The 19,099-nt window shown below is 36.0% G+C and overlaps 1 protein-coding gene across 2 annotated transcripts in view; it reads left to right on the top strand.

Annotated features, from left to right (window-relative positions):
* The window catches only part of CNTN5 (contactin 5), a 1,402,912-nt gene that overhangs the window by 1,305,855 nt on the left and 77,958 nt on the right, over positions 1-19,099 (top strand). For both annotated transcript variants that reach the window (XM_059930535.1, XM_059930534.1), the window contains exon 18: positions 16,160-16,309. In XM_059930535.1, the coding sequence (XP_059786518.1) occupies positions 16,160-16,309 (150 nt within the window). The remainder of the gene's footprint in view (positions 1-16,159; positions 16,310-19,099) is intronic.

Here is a 19,099-nt window from a genome sequence, read left to right as displayed (position 1 = left end):
ATCAATATGTATGTTCCTATTACCATTTTCTTAATTGATTTGGGTTTGTTATTGTAGGTCCTTTCCTTCTCTTGTGTTTCCTGTCTAGAGAAGTTCCTTTAGCATTTGTTGTAATACTGGTTTGGTGGTGATGAATTCTCTTAGCTTTTGCTTGTCTGCAAAGATTTTAATTTCTCCCTCAAATCTAAATGTGATCCTTACTGGGTAGAGTAATCTTGGTTGTAGGTTTTTTCCCTTTCATCACTTTAAATATGCCCTGCCCCTCACTTCTGGCTTGCATAGTTTCTGCTGAAAGATCAGTTGTTAACCTTATGGGGATTCTGTTGTATATTATTTGTTGTTTTTCCCTTGCTGTTTTTAATATTTTTTCTTTGAATTTAATTTTTGATAGTTTGTTTAATATGTGTCTTGGCGGTTTTCTCTTTGCATTTATCCTGTATGGGACTCTCTGCACTTCCTGGACTTGACTATTTCCTTTCCCATATCAGGGAAGTTTCCAACTATAATCTCTTCAAATATTTTCTCAGTCCCTTTCTTTTTCTCTTCTTCTTCTGGGACCCCTATAATTCGAATGTTGTTGCTTTTAATGTTGTCCCAGAGGTCTCTGAGAATGTCCTCAGTTGTTTTCATTCTTTTTTCTTTATTCTACTCTGTGGTAGTAATTTCCAGTATTTTATCTTCCAGGTCACTTATCCGTTCTTCTGCCTCCGTTATTCTGCTATTGATTCCTTCTAGAGAATTTTTAATTTCATTTGTTTTGTTGTTCATCATTGTTTGTTTGCTCTTTAGTTCTTCTAGGTCCTTGTTAAACGTTTTTGTGTTTTCTCCATTCTATTTCCAAGATTTTGGATCATCTTTACTATCATTACTCTGAATTCTTTTTCAAGTAGATTGCCTATTTCCTCTTCATTTTTTTGGTCTGATGGGTTTTTACCTTGCTCCTTCATCTGCTGTGTGTTTCTCTGTCTTCTAATTTTGCTTAGCTTACTGTGTTTGGGGTCTCCTTTTCACAGGCTGCAGCTTCATAGTTCCCGTTGTTTTTGGTGCCTGCCCCCAGTAACTAAGGTTGCTTCAGTGGGTTGTGTAGGCCTCCTGGTGGAGGGAACTGGTGCCTGTTTTCTGGTGGATGAGGTTGGATCTTATCTTTCTGGTGGGCAGGACCACTTCCAGTGGTGTGTTTTGGGATGTCTGTGGCCTTATTATGATTTTGGGCAGCCTCTCTACTAATGGGTGGGGTTGTGTTCCTGTCTTGCTAGTTGTTTGGCATAGGCTGTCCAACACTGTAGCTTGCTGGTCATTGAGTGGAGCTGGGTCTTAGCATTGTGATGGAGATCTCTGGGAGAGCTTTCACCATTTGATATCACATGGAGCCAGGAGGACTCTGGTGGGCCAATGTTCTGAACTCAGCTGTCCCTCCTCTGAGGCACAGGTCTGACACCTGGCTGGAGTGCCAAGACTGTCAGCCACATGGCTTCAAGGAAAAGGGAGATTAAAATAAAAAAGATAGAAAAAAATAAAATAAAATAGTTATTAAAATAAAAATTTTTTAAATTATTAAAGTTTTAAAAAATGAAAAGTTATTAAAAAAGAAAGAAAGAAAGAAGAGAGGAACCAAACCAAAAAACTAATCCACCAGTGATAACAAGTGCTAAAAACTATACTAAAAAAAAAAAAAAGGACAGAGACAACCCTATGAAAAATTGTGAAACAAAGCTATACAGGCACAATCACACAAAGAAGCATACACATACGCACTCACAAAAAGAGAAAAAATATATATCTCAAGTCTGCAGTTGCTCCCAAATTTCACCACCTCAATTTTGGGATGATTCGTTGTCTATTCAGGTATTCCAGAGATGCAGGGTACATCACGTTGATTGTGGAGATTTAATCAGCTGCTCCTGAGCCTTTTGGGAAGTCTGAGGTCTTCTGCCAGCATTCAGTAGGTGTTCTGTAGGAGTTGTTCCACATGTAGATGTATTTCTGATGTATTTGTGGGAAGGAAGGTGATCTCCACATCTTACTCCTCTGCCATCTTGAATGTCTCCCCCTGGGTAGGAGTCTTTAAAACCTATAGTTATGGCTAGGAGAATATAAATATATGTAGCTTTGGGAGGAAGGATAGTTATAAATTTTATATTAATTTTGTTTTTTAGCATTGCATCAGAAATAATTACATCAAGATTAAAACAGAAATTAACTGTTGATCACACCTGGCAATTTGAACTCCCCTTTCATTCATTCAACAATAATGTAACAAGCAACCTTCAGATAGTGATCTAGGCACTTAGGATGTATGAGAGAACAAAGCAAAACAAAACATTCATGCCGTTGTGGAGATGGTATTCACATGGGTGAGGACAAACAATAACAGAGAACATAATAAACATGTAAGTTAAATAGTATCTTGGAAGTTAATGAATGAAAAAAAATAAAGAAATATTATATTGTAAGGAAGATCAGAAGTACTGTGGAAGAGGTAGTATATTAGTCTGCTTGGGCTGTCATAACCAAATACCGTTACCTAGGTGGCTAAAACAACAAAATAATTTTCTAACAGTTCTGGAGACTGAGCATGTAGGTGTCAGCCAGTTCCTTTTGATTCCTGGTAAGGATGCTCCCCCTGGCTTGCAGATAGTAGCCCTCTCACTGCTTACTCACATGGCAGACAGACAGGAAGCAAGTTTTCCAGTGTCTCTTCTTATAAAGACACTACTCTTATCAAATCATTGCCCCACCCTTATGATTTCATTTAACCTTAATTACTTCCTATTTTCAACATAGCTTAATATACTAAAAGATAACACAATATCAATTCCCCAATGTCTTTTCATTTCTCTCAGGATGAAATCCCAAATCCTATATGACTTGGTTCCTCCAATCCCTCTACAAACTCATCTTCTACCATTCTCACTCTGCTCTTGACTCACTGGTCTTCTAATGTCCTGCCTATAATGCATCTAATACCTTTGTACTAGTTACTCCTTTTACATGGGATGCTTTCCTCCAAATATTGGCATAGCTAAATCCAAACTTCATTCAAAAGTTCACTCAAATGCACCTTTCTAATGAGGCTCATACTGACCACTCTGTTTAAAATTTCAAGAGATGTGTGGTGAAGATGGCTGAGTAGAAAGATCCTTAACTCACCACTTCCCATGGGCACACCAAAACTACAGCTATTTACAGAGTGACTATCTATGAGAATGACCTTAAGACTAGGAGAAAAGATTTTTCTGCAACTGAAGATATAAAGAAGAAACCATAAAAGAGATGGAGAGGAGAGACAGGGACACTGTGTAGTTGAGACCCACACCACCAGGTATGTGACCCACAAATGGGAGGATAATCACAATCTCAGAGGTTCTCCCCAAGGAGCAAGGATTCCAAGCCTTACATTGTGCTCCCCACCCTGGGCATCCTGCAACAGGAAGAAGAGTCTCTAGAACTTCTGTCTTTGAAGGCTAGTGGGGCTTGCATTTAGGAGAGTTGGAGGGTTGTAGGAAATAGGGACTCCACTCGTAAAAGGCATGCACAAAATCTCACACACTTCAAGTCCCAGTGTAGAGGCCATAATTTTAAAGGCATCTGGGTCAGACCACTTGCTGATCTTGGAGAGCCTCCTAGAAAAGCAGGAGGCAGTGGAGCTCCCCTTGGGGATAGAGACACTGGTGACAGCCATTTGGGGGAGCTCATTCTACCACAAGCACACTGATGCTGGCAAGTGTCATTTTGGAGTCCTCTCTCTAACCTATTATTGCTGCGGGTCTTCCTGCCCACCAGCAGGCTGACACCAGCTCAGGGCCCACCCGGGCTAAGCAGCCAACCATTTCAAAACTTGGCCCTGCCCTTAGCAAGCCAGTAGCCATGAGGCAGTACCTGAGAGTCAAACAGAATGGAGGCCAGTCTAGCCCACCAGAGCACCCACAGTAGTCAGCCTCACTACAATAGATGGGTCCATGCAACCCAAATAGGGGAGAACCCTAGAGCATATAGCTCTAGTGACTAGAAGGGAGTGTGCTGTTGGGCCCTATTAGACGTCTCCTACATGAGGCCACTTCTCAATGATGGGGAAGTATAACTGACTTATCCAACACATAGAAATAAACAAAGAATTAGGCAAGATGAGGAGACAGAGGAATATGATACAAAGGAAAAAGAAAAAATCTCATAAAACCTCAGAAAAAGAACTAAACAAAGTGGAGATAAGCAATCTACCTGGTAAGAAATTCAAATAATGTTCATAAAGATGCTCACTACACTCAGGAGAACATAGATGAATGTGGTGATAATTTTAAGAGTTAGAAAATATAAAGAGGACCCAAACAGAGTTGAAAAATACAATAACTGAAATAAGTAGACTAGAAGAAATCAATACTATATTACATAATACAGAGGAACAGATCATCAAACTGAAGACACAGTAGTGAAAATCACCCAAGTTGAAAAAAGAAGAAAAAAAATTTTTTAAATAGGACAGTTTAAGAGACCTCTGGGAAAACATCTAATGTACTAGCATTTATGTTATAGAGGTCCCAGAAGAAGAAGGGTCAGAGAAATCATTTGAAGAAATAATAGCTGAAAACTTCCCTAACCTCATAATGGAAACAAACATCAGGTTCCTGTAAGCACACAGTATCCCAAACAAGATCAACCCATAGAAGCCCACACCAAGACATATCATAATTACATGTCAACATCAAAGATAAAAAGATATTTTTTAAAATCAGCAAGAGAAAAACAAGTTACAAGAGAACTTCCATAAGAAAAAGCAGCTGAATTTTTAACATAAACATTGCAGGCCAGAAGGAAGTGGCATGATATATTCAAAGTGATGAAAGGAAAAAAACCTACAAACAAGAATACTCTACCCAGAAAGGCTATCACTCAGATGTGAAGAGATTTACAGACAAGCAAATGTAAACATACAATAAAATCAAACATACAATAAAAGTGATAGATCAACCATTTATAAAGCTAATAGGAAGGTTAAAGACAAAAGTAGTAGAATCATCTATATCCACAATAAGTTGTTAAGGGATACACAAAGCAAAAGGTTTAAAATGATGTGAAAAAACATTAAACTTTGGGGGGAGTAAAAATGCAGGGTTATTAGAATGCATTCAAATTTAAGAGATCATCAACTTAAATAATTATATATATGTATATATATATACATATATACATATATATATGTATATATACAGTTTTATAGTTATATATGAGCCTCATGGTAACCACAAACCAAAAATTTACAAGAGATATGAGGTGCACACAAAAGAGAGACAGGAATTCAAACATAAAACTAAAGATAGTCATCAAACCACAAGGGAAGAGAGCAAAAGGAGAAGGGAACAAAAATGAACTGCAGAAACTACCAGAAAGCAGTTAACAAAATAGCAATAAGTACATACTTATCAATAATTACTTTAAATTTAAATAGACTAAATGCTCCAATCAAAAGAAATACAGTGGCTGAATGGATGAAAAAACAAGAGCCATATATGCGATGACAAGAGACTCACATCAGCTCTAAGGAAACAAATTGGAAGTGAGGGGTTGGAAAAAGATATTCCATGCAAATTGAAACAAAGAGAAAACTGTAGTAGCAATATTTATATTAGACAATATAGACTTTAAAACAAAAACTGTAACAAGAGACAAAGAAAGATATTACATAATGCTAAAGAGATCAATCCGAAAAGAAAATATAACAATTGTAAATATATATGCACCCAACATAGGAACACTTATATACATAAAGCATATATTAACAAACATAAAGAAAAAAATGGCAGTAACACAATAATAGTGGAGAATTTAAGATCTTGCTTACCTCAAAGAACAGATCATCCAAGCAGAAAAATCAATAAGGAAACACTGCCCTAAAATGACACATTAGACCAGATAGATTAACAGATATCTACAGAACATTCCATCCAAAAACAGCAGAATACACAGTCTTCTCAAGTGCACATGAAATATTATCCAGGATAGACCACATGCTAGACCACAAAACAAGACTCAGTAAATTTATGAAGAATGAAATCATACTGAGCACTTTTGCAAATACAATGATTTAAGACTAGAAATCAACTACAAGGAGAAAAACTACCAAAAAAAAAAAAAACCACATGGATGCTAAACAATATACTACTAAACAACCAATGGTGGGGGATTTCTCTGGTGGCCCAGTGGTTAAGACTCTGTGCTTCCACTGCAGGGGGTGTGGGTTCAATCCCTGGTTGGGGAACTAAGATCCCGCAGGCTGTGCAGCCAAAATAAATAAATAAATAAAATAAATTTAAAAAAATAAAGAAAGCATTGTTCTGCTAAGGTATATTATTTGGAAAAAAGAATAACAACTAACATTAAGAAATGAAAGACTCCGTAAAAGAAAAAAAAACAACCAATGGGTCACTGAAGAAATCAAAGAGGGAATCAAAAAATTCCTGGTGACATATGAAAATTAAAACAACATCCTAAAATCTATGGGATGCTGCAAAAGCAGCTCTAAGAGTGAAGTTTTAGAAATACAAGTCTACCTCAGGAAACTAGAAAAATCTCAAGTAAACAACCTAACCCTACCCCTAAAGGAACTAGTAAAGGAACAAATAAAACCCAAAGTTAGTGGAAGATACAAAATAATAAATTTTAGAGCAGAAATAAGTGAAATAGAGACTAAATAAAACAATAGGAAACAAAAACCAATAAAACTAGGTGCTGTTTCTTTGAAAGTATAAACAAAATTGATAAACCTTTAGTCAGACTCATCAAGAAAAAGAGAGAGCCCAAATCAATAAAATCAAGAATGAAAGAGAAGTTACAACCATCACATAAATAATAATAATAGTAATCTCTTAAAGAATCATAAGAGATTACTACAAAAAATTATTTGCCAATAAATTGACAGCCTAGAAGAAATAGATAAATTTCTAGAAACTTATAATCTCCCAAGACTGAATCAGAAAGAAATGGAAAATAAAACAGATCAGTTACTAGTATTAAAAATGAATCAGTAATAAAAAAATAAAAGCCAACAAAAAGAAGTACAGGACCAGATGACTTCAAAGGGTATTTCTACTAAACATTTAAAGAAGAGTTAGTACCTATTCTTCTCAAACTATCCAAAAAAATTGAAGAGGAAGGAACATTTCTAAACTCTTTCTATGAGGCCAGCATCACCCTGATAACAAAACTAGATAAAGACTACACAAAAAAGAAAAATATATGCCAATATCACTGATGAACATGGATTCAAAAATCCTCAACAAAATGTTAACAAACTGAATTCAACAATGCATAGAAAAGATCATACAGCAAGGTTAAGTGGGATTTATACCAGGGATGCAAAGATGACTCAATATTCCTAAATCAATCAGTGTGATATACCACATTAAAAAATTCAAGAATAAAAATCATATACTTATCAAAATAGATACAGAAAAGCTTTTGAAAAAATTCGACATCCATTTATCATAAAAATTCTCAACAAAGTGGATATAAAGGAAATACACCTCAACATAGTAAAGGCCATAGATGATAAGCCCATAACTAACATCATATTGAATGGTGAAAAGTTGAAAGCATTTCCTCTAAGATCAGGAACAAAACAAGTATGCCCACTTTTACTACCTTTATGGAAGTCCTAGCCATAACAATCAGACAAGAAAAAATACATAGAAGGAATCCAAATTGGAAAGGAGAAGTAAAACTCACTGTTTTCAGATGACATAATACTATACATAGAAAATGATATAATGAAAGAATTAATATTGTTAAAATGACCAAACCACCTAAGGCAATCTAAAGATTCAATGCAATCTCTATCAAAATACCAATGGCAATTTTCACAGAACTAGAACAAATAATTCTAAAATTTGTATGGAAACACAAAACACCCCAAAAAGCCAAAACAATCAAGAAAGAAACAAAAATCTGGAGGTATCATGCTCCTTCATTTCAAACTGTACTACAAAGCTACAGTAATCAAAATAGTATGGGAAATGAGAGCCCAGAAATAAACCCACACACCTATGGTCAATTAATCTATGGCAAAAGATGCAAGAATATAAAATGGGGAGAAGACAGATTTTGCAGTAAATAATGCTGGGAAAACTGGATAGCTACATGCAAAAGAATCAAACTGGACTACCTTCTCACACCATATACAAAAATAAACTCAAAATGTATTAAAGACTGAAATGTAAGACCTGAAACCATAAAATTCCTAGAAGAAAACAGTACACTGTTCAACATCAGTCTTAACAATATTTATTTTGGATCTGTCTCCTCAGATGAGGGCACTAAAAGCAAAAATAAACAAATGGGACTAAATCAAACTAAAAAATTTTAGCATAGCAAAGGAAACTATCAACAAAACAAAAAAGTAGCCTACTGAAATATTTGAAGATATTTGCAAATCATACATCTAATAAGGGGTTAATATCCAAAATATACAAAGAACTCATACAAATCAACATCAAATAAAAAAATCAAGCAACCTGATTAAAAAATTGGCAGAGGACCTAAATAGACATTTTTCCAAAGAAGACATAGAGATGGCCAACAGACACATGAAAAAGCACTCAACATCACTAAGCATCAGAGAAATGCAAGTCAAACCTACAAGGGGATATTACCTCACACCTGTGAAAATGGTTCTTAGCAAAAAAGCAACAAATAACAAATGTTGGTGAGCATATGGAGAAAAGGAAACTCTTGTGCACTCTTAGTAGGAATGTAAGTTGGTATATCCACTATGGAAAACAGTAATAGCTTCCTCAAAAAAATTAAAAATAGGATTACTAAAAACTGGTGCTTGCTGTTGTATTGCCAGATGCAGGAACGCAGCAGAACACTGATGCTCCCTCCACAAGCTCTTGTCATCGACCAAGCTCTTGATTTTTAAAATCTGGACTTAGCCAAGTATATTTGGCCATGTTAAAACTAGTATCTTTGTTATTAAAAATTTGATTGCATAATTTAAAAAAATAGAATTACTATAAAATCCAGCTATCCCACTTCAGGGCATTTATTCAAATAAAACAAAAACACTAGTTCAAAAAGATGTATGCACTCCAATGTTCATTGCAGCATTATTTATAATAGCCAGGATATGGAAGCCACCTAAGTGTCCATTGCTAGATAGATAAAGAATACGTGGTATGCACAGCAACAGTCACCTCTACCCACCACCAGAGCCTCCCATCAAGCTTCTTAGATAGCCTCAACCACCAGAGGGCAGACAGCAGAAGCAAGAAAAACTACAATCCTGCAGCCTGTGGAACAAAAACCACAGTTACAGAAAGATAGACAAGATGAAAAGGCAGAGGGCTATGTACCAGATGAAGGAACAAGAAAAAACCCCAGAAAAACAACTAAATGAAGTGGAGATAGGCAACCTTCCAGAAAAAGAATTCAGAATAATAATAGTGAAGATGATCCAGGACCTCGGAATAAGAATGGAGGCAAAGATTGAGAAGATGCAAGAAATGATTAACAAAGACCTAGAAGAATTAAAGAACAAACAAACAGAGATGACCAATACAATAACTGAAATGAAAACTACACTACAAGGAATCAATAGCAGAATAACTGAGGCAGAAGAACGGATAAGTGACCTGGAAGACAGAATGGTGGAATTCACTGCTGTGGAACAGAATAAAGAAAAAAGAATGAAAAGAAATGAAGACAGCCTAAGAGACCTCTGGGACAACATTAAATGCAACAACATTCGCATTATAGGGGTCCCAGAAGGAGAAGAGAGAGAGAAAGGACCAGAGAAAATATTTGAAGAGATCATAGTTGAAAACTTCCCTAACATGGGAAAGGGAATAGCCACCCAAGTCCAAGAAGCGCAGAGAGTCCCATACAGGATAAACCCAAGGAGAAACACGCCGGGACACGTAGTAATCAAAGTGGCAAAAATTAAAGACAAAGAAAAATTATTGAAAGCAGCAAGGGAAAAATGACAGATAACATACAAGGGAACTCCCATAAGGTTAACATCTGATTTCTCAGCAGAAAGTCTACAAGCCAGAAGGGAGTGGCATGATATACTTAAAGTGATGAAAGGGAAGAACCTACAACGAAGATTACTCTACCCGGCAAGGATCTCATTCAGATTTGATGGAGAAATCAAAAGCTTTACAGACAAGCAAAGGCTAAGAGAATTCAGCACCACCAAACCAGCTCTACAACAAATGCTAAAGGAACTTCTCTAAGTGGGAAACACAAGAGAAGAAAAGGACCTACATAAACAAACCCAAAACAATTAAGAAAATGGTCATAGGAACATACATATCGATAATTACCTTAAACGTGAATGGATTAAATGCCCCAACCAAAAGACATAGACTGGCTGAATGTATACAAAAACAAGATCCATATATATGCTGTCTACAAGAGACCCACTTTAGACCTAGGGACACACACAGACTGAAAGTGAGGGGATGGAAAATGATATTCCATGCAAATGGAAATCAAAAGAAAGCTGGAGTAGCTATACTCATATCAGATAAAATAGACTTTAAAATAAAGAATGTTACAAGAGACAAGGAAGGACACTACATAATGATCAAGGGATCAATCCAAGAAGAAGATATAACAATTATAAATATATATGCACCCAACATAGGAGCACCTCAATACATAAGGCAACTGCTAACAGCTATAAAAGAGGAAATTGACAGTAACACAATAATAGTGGGGCACTTTAACACCTCACTTACACCAATGGACAGATCATCTAAAATGAAAATAAATAAGGAAACAGAAGCTTTAAATGACACAATAGACCAGTTAGATTTAATTGATATATATAGGACATTCCATCCAAAAACAGCAGATTGCACGTTCTTCTCAAGTGCGCACGGAACATTCTCCAGGATAGATCACATCTTGGGTCACAAATCAAGCCTCAGTAAATTTAAGAAAATTGAAATCATATCAAGCATCTTTTCTGACCACAACGCTATGAGATTAGAAATGAATTACAGGGAAAAAAACGTAAAAAAGACAAACACATGGAGGCTAAACAATACGTTACTAAATAACCAAGAGATTACTGAAGAAATCAAAGAGGAAATCAAAAAATACCTAGAGACAAATGACAATGAAAACACGATGACCCAAAACCTATGGGATGCAGCAAAAGCAGTTCTAAGAGGGACGTTTATAGCTATACAAGCCTATCTCAAGAAACAAGAAAAATCTCAAGTAAACAATCTAACCTTACACCTAAAGAAACTAGAGAAAGAAGAACAAACAAAACCCAAAGTTAGCAGAAGGAAAGAAATCATAAAGATCAGAGCAGAAATGAATGAAATAGAAACAAAGAAAACAATAGCAAAGATCAATAAAACTAAAAGTTGGTTCTTTGAGAAGATAAAGAAAATTGATAAGCCATTAGCCAGACTCATCAAGAAAAAGAGGGAGAGGACTCAAATCAATAAAATCAGAAATGAAAAAGACGTTACAACAGACACCGCAGAAATACAAAGCATCGTAAGAGACTACTACAAGCAACTTTATGCCAATAAAATGGACAACCTGGAAGAAATGGACAAATTTTTAGAAAGGTATAACCTTCCAAGACCGAACCAGGAAGAAACAGAAAATATGAACAGACCAATCACAAGTAATGAAATTGAAACTGTGATTAAAAATCTTCCAACAAACAAAAGTCTGGGACCAGATGGCTTCACAGGTGAATTCTATCAAACATTTAGAGAAGAGCTAACACCTATCCTTCTCAAACTCTTCCAAAAAATTGCAGAGGAAGGAACACTCCCAAACTCATTCTCTGAGACCACCATCTCCCTGATACCAAAACCAGACAAAGACACTACAAAAAAAGAAAATTACAGACCAATATCACTGATGAATATAGATGCAAAATCCTCAACAAAATACTAGCAAACATAATCCAACAACACATTAAAAGGATCATACAACACGATCAAGTGGGATTTATCCCAGGGATGCAAGGATTCTTCAATATACGCAAATCAATCAATGTGATACACCATATTAACAAATCGAAGAATAAAAACCATATGATCATCTCAATAGATGCAGAAAAAGCTCTTGACAAAATTCAACACCAATTTATGATAAAAACTCTCCAGAAAGTGGGCATAGAGGGAACCTACCTGAACATAATAAAAGCCATATATGACAAACCCACGGCAAACATCATTCTCAATGGTGAAAAACTGAAAGCATTTCCTCTAAGATCAGGAACGAGACAAGGATGTCCACTCTCACCACTATTATTCAACATAGTTCTGGAGGTCCTAGCCACGGCAATCAGAGAAGAAAAAGAAATAAAAGGAATAAAAAAAAAATATATGTGGTAAATATATAAACAATGGAATATTACTCAGCTATGATAATAATGAAATCTTGCCATTTGACATAATGTGTATGGATTTAGAGGGTCTTATTCTAATGAAATAATCAGAGAAAAACAAATACCACATGATCTCACATATGGAATTCAAAAAACAAAAAAAGAAAGAAAACAAAATGGAAACAGACTCTTAGATACAGAGGACAGATGTTGCCAGAAAGTTGGTGTTGGGGGATGTGAAATAGGTGAAGGAAATTAAGAGGTACAAACCTCCAGTTATAAATAAATAAGTTACAGGCCTGTAATACACAGCCTAAGAATATGGTCAGTAATATTGTAATATATTTGTTTGGGGACAGATGGTTACTAGACATACTGTGGCATTCATTTCATAATGTATGCAAAAGTCAAATCATTATGTAGTGCACCTGAAACTAACATAGTATTGTACATCAAGTGAATTTCCAAAAAAAATAAAATAAATTTTAAAAAATTTAAAAAATCACAACCTGCCTACTATGGACTGAATTGTGTCTCCCCAAAATTAATATGTTGAAATCCTAACCGCTGTATGACTGTATTTGGAGGAGACGCCTTTAAAGAGATCAGACGGCAATTAGATATACGAGGCTGGAGTTTAAGAGTGAGGTTTAGAATAAAGATATAAATTAGGAAATTATTGGCATATAAATTTCATTTAATACCATAAGACTGCATGACATCTCCAAGGATATAAGCATAAAATAAAGAAGAAAGGAGTATGAAAACTGAGCCCTCAAGTAACCAATAGAAAGAAGTTGTGGAAAAGAGGAGCCATCCAAAGGATACAGAGGGGAAGCAACCATCTGTTAAAAAAAAAAAAAAGAATGTGATATCCTGACAGACAAAAGAGTAAAATCTATCAAGGAAGAGAAAGAGTAATCAACTGGGTCAAATGCTGCTGACTTGGAAAGTATGATGAGGAATGAGAATTGATCATTGATTTAAGCAACATAGAGGTCATTCGTAATCTTGACACTAGAAGTTTTAGTAAAATAGTAAGAACTAAAGTCTCACAAGAATTGGTTCAAGAGAAAATGGAGAAAAGTTAATGCAGACAACTCTCTTAAGAAGTTTTGCTGCAAAGGGAAGTGGAGAAATCAAAACACTTGAAGTCAGAGATGTCATAATTTGCTTATGAGTTGGAGTAGTGCAGGGAAAAAAGAAAGAAATCCAGGATGACCCCCAAATTTTGGATACAGAAATTGTCATTCACTGAGTAAGGAATACTGAAGAAGTAGGTGGGGGAAATTAAGGTTAAGAATCCCATCTAAATAGAAAGGTTTAATAGGTCATAGGACATGTGAATTTGGAGTCTAGGGAGGAAGTTCATGGCTGAAAATATTAGCATCATCAGCATACAGAAGGTTTTAAAAACGATGAGACTAGATAAGATCACTATGGAGTTAAAAAAAAATGGGAGTTAGTAGAACTGTGGTGCACCTGGAAGATGAAAAGAAACTAGCAATGGAGACTGATAAGGCATAATCAGAAAGGAGAAAAACAGAAGTTTTGAAAAGTATTTCAAAGAGCAGAGCATGATCAACTGTGTCAAAGCATGATGTTAGAACAAACAAGCTAAGGAACAGAGAACAATGGTCTCTATTTTAGCAATAGAGACCATTGGTGATCTTGACAGGAGCAGTTATGGTGGAATGCTGGAGGTAAGAGCTTGATTGGAGCGGGTTCAAGAGTGAATAGAGGGGCTTCCCTGCTGGTGCAGTGGTTAAGAATCCGCCTGCCAATGCAGGGGACACGGGTTCGAGTCCTGGTCTGGGAAGATCCCACATGCCGCGGAGCAACTAAGCCCATGCGCCACAACTACTGAGCCTGCGCGTCTGGAGCCTGTGCTCCGCAACAAGAGAGGCCGCGATAGTGAGAGGCCCACGCACTGCGATGAAGAGTGGTCCCCGCTCGCCGCAACTGGAGAAAGCCCTCGCACAGAAACGAAGACCCAACACAGCCATAAATAAATAAATAAATAATTTAAAAAAAAAAAAAAAAGAGTGAATAGAAAGAGAATAATTGGAGATAGCAAATAAGGTACAAATAACTCTTGAGAAGTTTTGCTATAAAAGAAACATAAAGACTAGAGACTGGGTGAAGGCTGGAAGGAGAGAAAATTTTGAGACAATTTTGTTTTGATTTGTTTTTAAGTGGGAAAAATACCTGCATGCTTGCATTAGAGACATTTGAGGGGGAGGTGGGGAGGAGAGAGACACAACTGAGATGGATTGCCCTCTTCTTTACAATATCTTAAGAGGGCCACCCCTTGAGAGGCATAAAGTTGCCTTAGAGGGGATTCATGTTTCTACTGTAGTAAAAAGTTGGAAGAATGTTCAGAAAGAAGAATGAGTATATGGCAATTTTGCTAATGACAGATTATGAATTCCAAAGGCCCTAGTAAAAGGATTTTAAACAGTAGGGAAGGATGACAACTGAGACAGAAAGAGGAAATGTGCAGAGTTCTATGGGGATTCGAATAAAACGGATGAGGCACGACCTATCTGTTTGGAGTTGCTTGAAGTGACTGACATAAACAGAAGTCAATGAAACAGTAAGTCCTGAGGGACCCAAGGCAAGTATTGGTGAAGCAGTGTATATTGGGGTCTAGGGAGAGCTGAGTGTCTTGGTATCTCTTCTTCCCACCTTTATGTTTGGCAGACACAGCTCAGCATTCTACCAAGCTATGGACTGAACAGTGGCCTTTATCCCCTACCTCTTAGACTCCAAGCATGTTGCTCATTTGTCAGTGCAGCAAAAGGGGACAGAGTTTTTTCATGTCTTCATTTCACTGCTTTAAAAAGTCAGCTCTGTAGGGCTGTGAGATTTGTCAGGCAGCCCACACTGCCTATGGGCTGATCATTCACATTTCAGGGAGCTAATTATTTGGTAACATTCTACTATTACTTTTCAAAAGAGATTTTCATGGGAAATCCAATATGCATTTAATTCCACCTTGTCATAGTAAAAGTCCATCAAGTCATCAAATCAAGAGCTCCCCCCTGCCACTGCCCTGCCATGCTTAAACAGAAATCCAGGGCTGATATAAATCCAGAGAATGTTTGCACTTCATAAGGGAGGTTTTCTACTTTCCCCCTTTTCACCTCTATAACAAATGTTCTTCCAGAAATATTTCCTACACAGCAGAGATGAGTGAACAAGAAAAGCAGTCAAATAGAGCATAAACGCTATGTAAAAAATACTTTACTATGTGGTAATTATATTGACACACAATTTTATGTTTTAATAAAATCTAAATGTAGTGCAAAAATCACTCCAAGGAGAGTTCAGAGCTTCCACTTTGAAACCACAAACTGGAGTTTTTAAATTAGAGGAATATATTCTTACTCTGCTGCTTGGAACTGCCAAGTGGCTAAGCATGTTTGCCAGAACTGTGAGAAGCAAACTGCTCAAGAAATTTCTCTAGAAATATGAGAGCTATTTGCTTAAATTATAGCACTAGTTGGCGTCTTATCTGGGGCTGAGGGGTTGACAAAATGATCATGGCAAGTTATGTTATGTCAATCTATGTGTAAACATGAGATGAAAGAATTCTAACTATAACAAACTGACATGTGCAAGTGCTTACTTCTGAGAATTGATTTTCATTTTACTAATGAGACGGGAGGTGACACATGACCACGTGTTATAAGGATGTACGCAGCAGCCTGCCAATTATGTCAGTGCCTGTGATATCTTTGATCGCAATCTATAAGCATTTCCAGTTCACTTAATGGCATGAAATCTCCTTCCTCTCCATAGTCCCAGAAATCATAACAGGGGACATGGAATCAGCCATGGCAGTGGACTTGAACCCCTGGGTGGAATATGAATTCAGAGTGGTGGCCACCAATCCAATTGGGACTGGAGATCCAAGCACCCCATCTCGAAAGATCCGCACAAATGAAGCAGGTAAGAATATTGGAGAGTCAGCATTCTACTTGGTATGTCCCTAATCACTTTTAAAGCAAGTTGAATTAACCATTAATGCTTGCTTTAGTATAATTTTTCCTAATTCATTTACCTAGACATCGTAAAATCTTTTCCTTCAAAATAATTCTTTCATTTTATCTGTTTTCAGAACATTCTCTCCTTGTTTCTACAAGTACAGGTCTAGGTGCTTCAATTTCCTCCCAACCCTTGCCCGCATCAAGTTACCATGAAACTGAAGCAGTTAGTTTCTTCTTCTAATTATATACTCATTCAATACAGCAGACCTATAAAATTCGGAATAGATTAGCTTATCCTCTTTTTCTCCAGTAATAACAGTCACCCCTAATTATAGGGTACTTCCTTAAATTCTTTATGTTGCCCTTCACCGTCTGAGCTGGTATAAATTACACTTTGCAAAGACAAACATAGTCTTAACTTGACCCACTGCCATCTTGATGTCTATGTGTAAAATAACTGCTTCCTAACTTAGAAAAAAAAAAACAGTATTCTTCCGGCCTTTTAGAATGAAGTATCTCTGATAGAATCTTTCTAAAGACCACACAAGGAAAATTAACAGTTTTATTTAAAAACAAATGTTAAGATATCTTGTCCATCATCTGGAAGAAGCAGAATAAAGAAAAATTGTTAGTAGAGCTTTGATTACTTTGGACAAAGTCTTATTGAGATTTATCTTTATGTCCCTATAAAATTGTATATAAAAAATATTTAGTAAGGCACTAGCTTAGGCAAACACAAATATCAATAATGTTGATAAGAATGATTAAAACAACAGAGAAATGAAGAGGGGGGTAGATTACAGATACGAGGAGGAGAGAAACAAATTAATGTCTTTACACTCAATGATAACATGAATCTCAATAATCATTACAATGTAAGTACACTAAGGATGAGAATTTTGTCTTATTTGTTCACTGTTTTATCTTCAATACCTAGAACAATGTCTGGCACTGGTACTCCATATGTCTTTGTTGAAAGATTAAAAAGGAATATTCCTTTTCTTTCCTTTATATGCTGCTACCCACATCAGGACCCAGGTCAGAGACACATGTACAAAGAAGGTTAAGAATGAACTGTGAATTGTACATTTTGTATCATAGTTATAGAATTGGACCAAAAATGTGATTTGTGACTTCTTAGAAATCGAACGAAGCTTATAATAATTAAAATAAATTATCAAAAGAGTTGGTTCTTTCTCTAAAACACACTCAGTCTGGCTCTTAAAAAGAGAAAGAAAGAAAAGAAAAGAATCCCAAATGATCAACTTATTACATAAAGTGTGAATAATCATTAAAAAGATGTTCAAATTCTTTTCATATAAAAATTAAGCAACCAAGAAAAGAAAAGCTAGTCTAAATATGTTGGAAAAGATTCATTCACAGAAAAATCCAACTTTTCTGCTTTTGTGATTTGCCTATTACAAGTTGTTTTTTTTCTGCTACTTTTTCAATAGTGTGAATTTTAAATTGAACGTTAATTGCTCGGTTGTATTTTCATGCATTCATGAAATCAGCCATGCTTTCATTGTGTACAGGTGTTCATTAATTAAGAGCATAACAGGTTAGTTGTTCATCATTTTATGTACTCACTGTGCAGATATTGAAATGACTGCCAATATTAGTACTTAGGCTCACATATTTTCTAAAAAGCACTGCCTTAATTTGCATATTGTTAATTGTGTTTAAACAAAGGCAAAGATTACTGCCTAATTCAGATGTTCTCTATAAATATTCATTTCAAAATAAATAATCCGTTTGGGGTGAATAATCCTTTTAGACTTTCTGTAGTACAAATCTCTTTGTGCTATTAAAAATACTTTAACAACACTTTCACTTTTCAAGTTAAATCGTATTCAGATGATGCATTTTAAAAGACTTGTCCCTTGTCTATTTCTGAAGCTACTTCAATCATATAGCGCCTGTCTCTCCGTTTTATCATGAGTTCTATACACATGACATACTCTAGTCCATTAAAATCTTATGGAAGAGAAGAGAAATAGCATGAAAAATACATGAAATACTCTTTTTTGAAAGTGAGTTGAGGAAGGCTGTACTGCATACTTTATGCTTCTTGTGCTTTGGTACCACACAGGGCTAAAGCTGCTAATGGTGTTGAACCAAGGGTTGAGTTTTATGCCTGTTTTGTCAGGCAGCACAGATTAAAAGGGACACAAACATCCTGAGACACCCTCTCAAGTGATGCACTCTGCCTCTATTAAGTACATGTCCTGTATTTTAAAAGATGACGCTGTTCTAATGGACCAAGTAATCTTTGAAAAACAATGGAGCTGCCTGGAAGAGAAAAGGTCTCACACTCGGGATATTGAATCGAAAGTTTTATGTCCCTTTAAAATTCTCCTCTTTACTAGAATATTCTAAATCCCAAAGCAGTTTTAGTAAAGCATTTTTACCTTAGATTGTTTCTTGCCCACACACCAAAAAAGGTTAATTTTTCTTTGCAATATCCTGTAGGGTATATTTTGAATTTTATGGTCATCAAAATACTCTTCGTAATCAATAAATATAAGATAAATTGGTTTAGTCAACTTATTATTTTTAGGATGTCAAAAGCGTGATACAAATACAGATTTCCCCAGCTATCCAAAAGGAAAGCATTCCTAAGAAAACTTTTGTAAGCCAAAATGGCATAAAGTGAAGAACCAATTTTCATTTTTCACCTTTTTTCATAAAAGTGAAAATCTCTTCAGATTTTTTTCAGTTTGTGAAAACAGGTACTAATGTAGGTCTTTCG

Source organism: Balaenoptera ricei, chromosome 8 (assembly GCF_028023285.1).
Source record: "Balaenoptera ricei isolate mBalRic1 chromosome 8, mBalRic1.hap2, whole genome shotgun sequence".
NCBI classification, from domain to species: Eukaryota; Metazoa; Chordata; class Mammalia; order Artiodactyla; family Balaenopteridae; genus Balaenoptera; species Balaenoptera ricei.
Note: the sequence above shows the minus strand (reverse complement) of the source record. Positions and strands in the feature narration are given on the sequence as shown.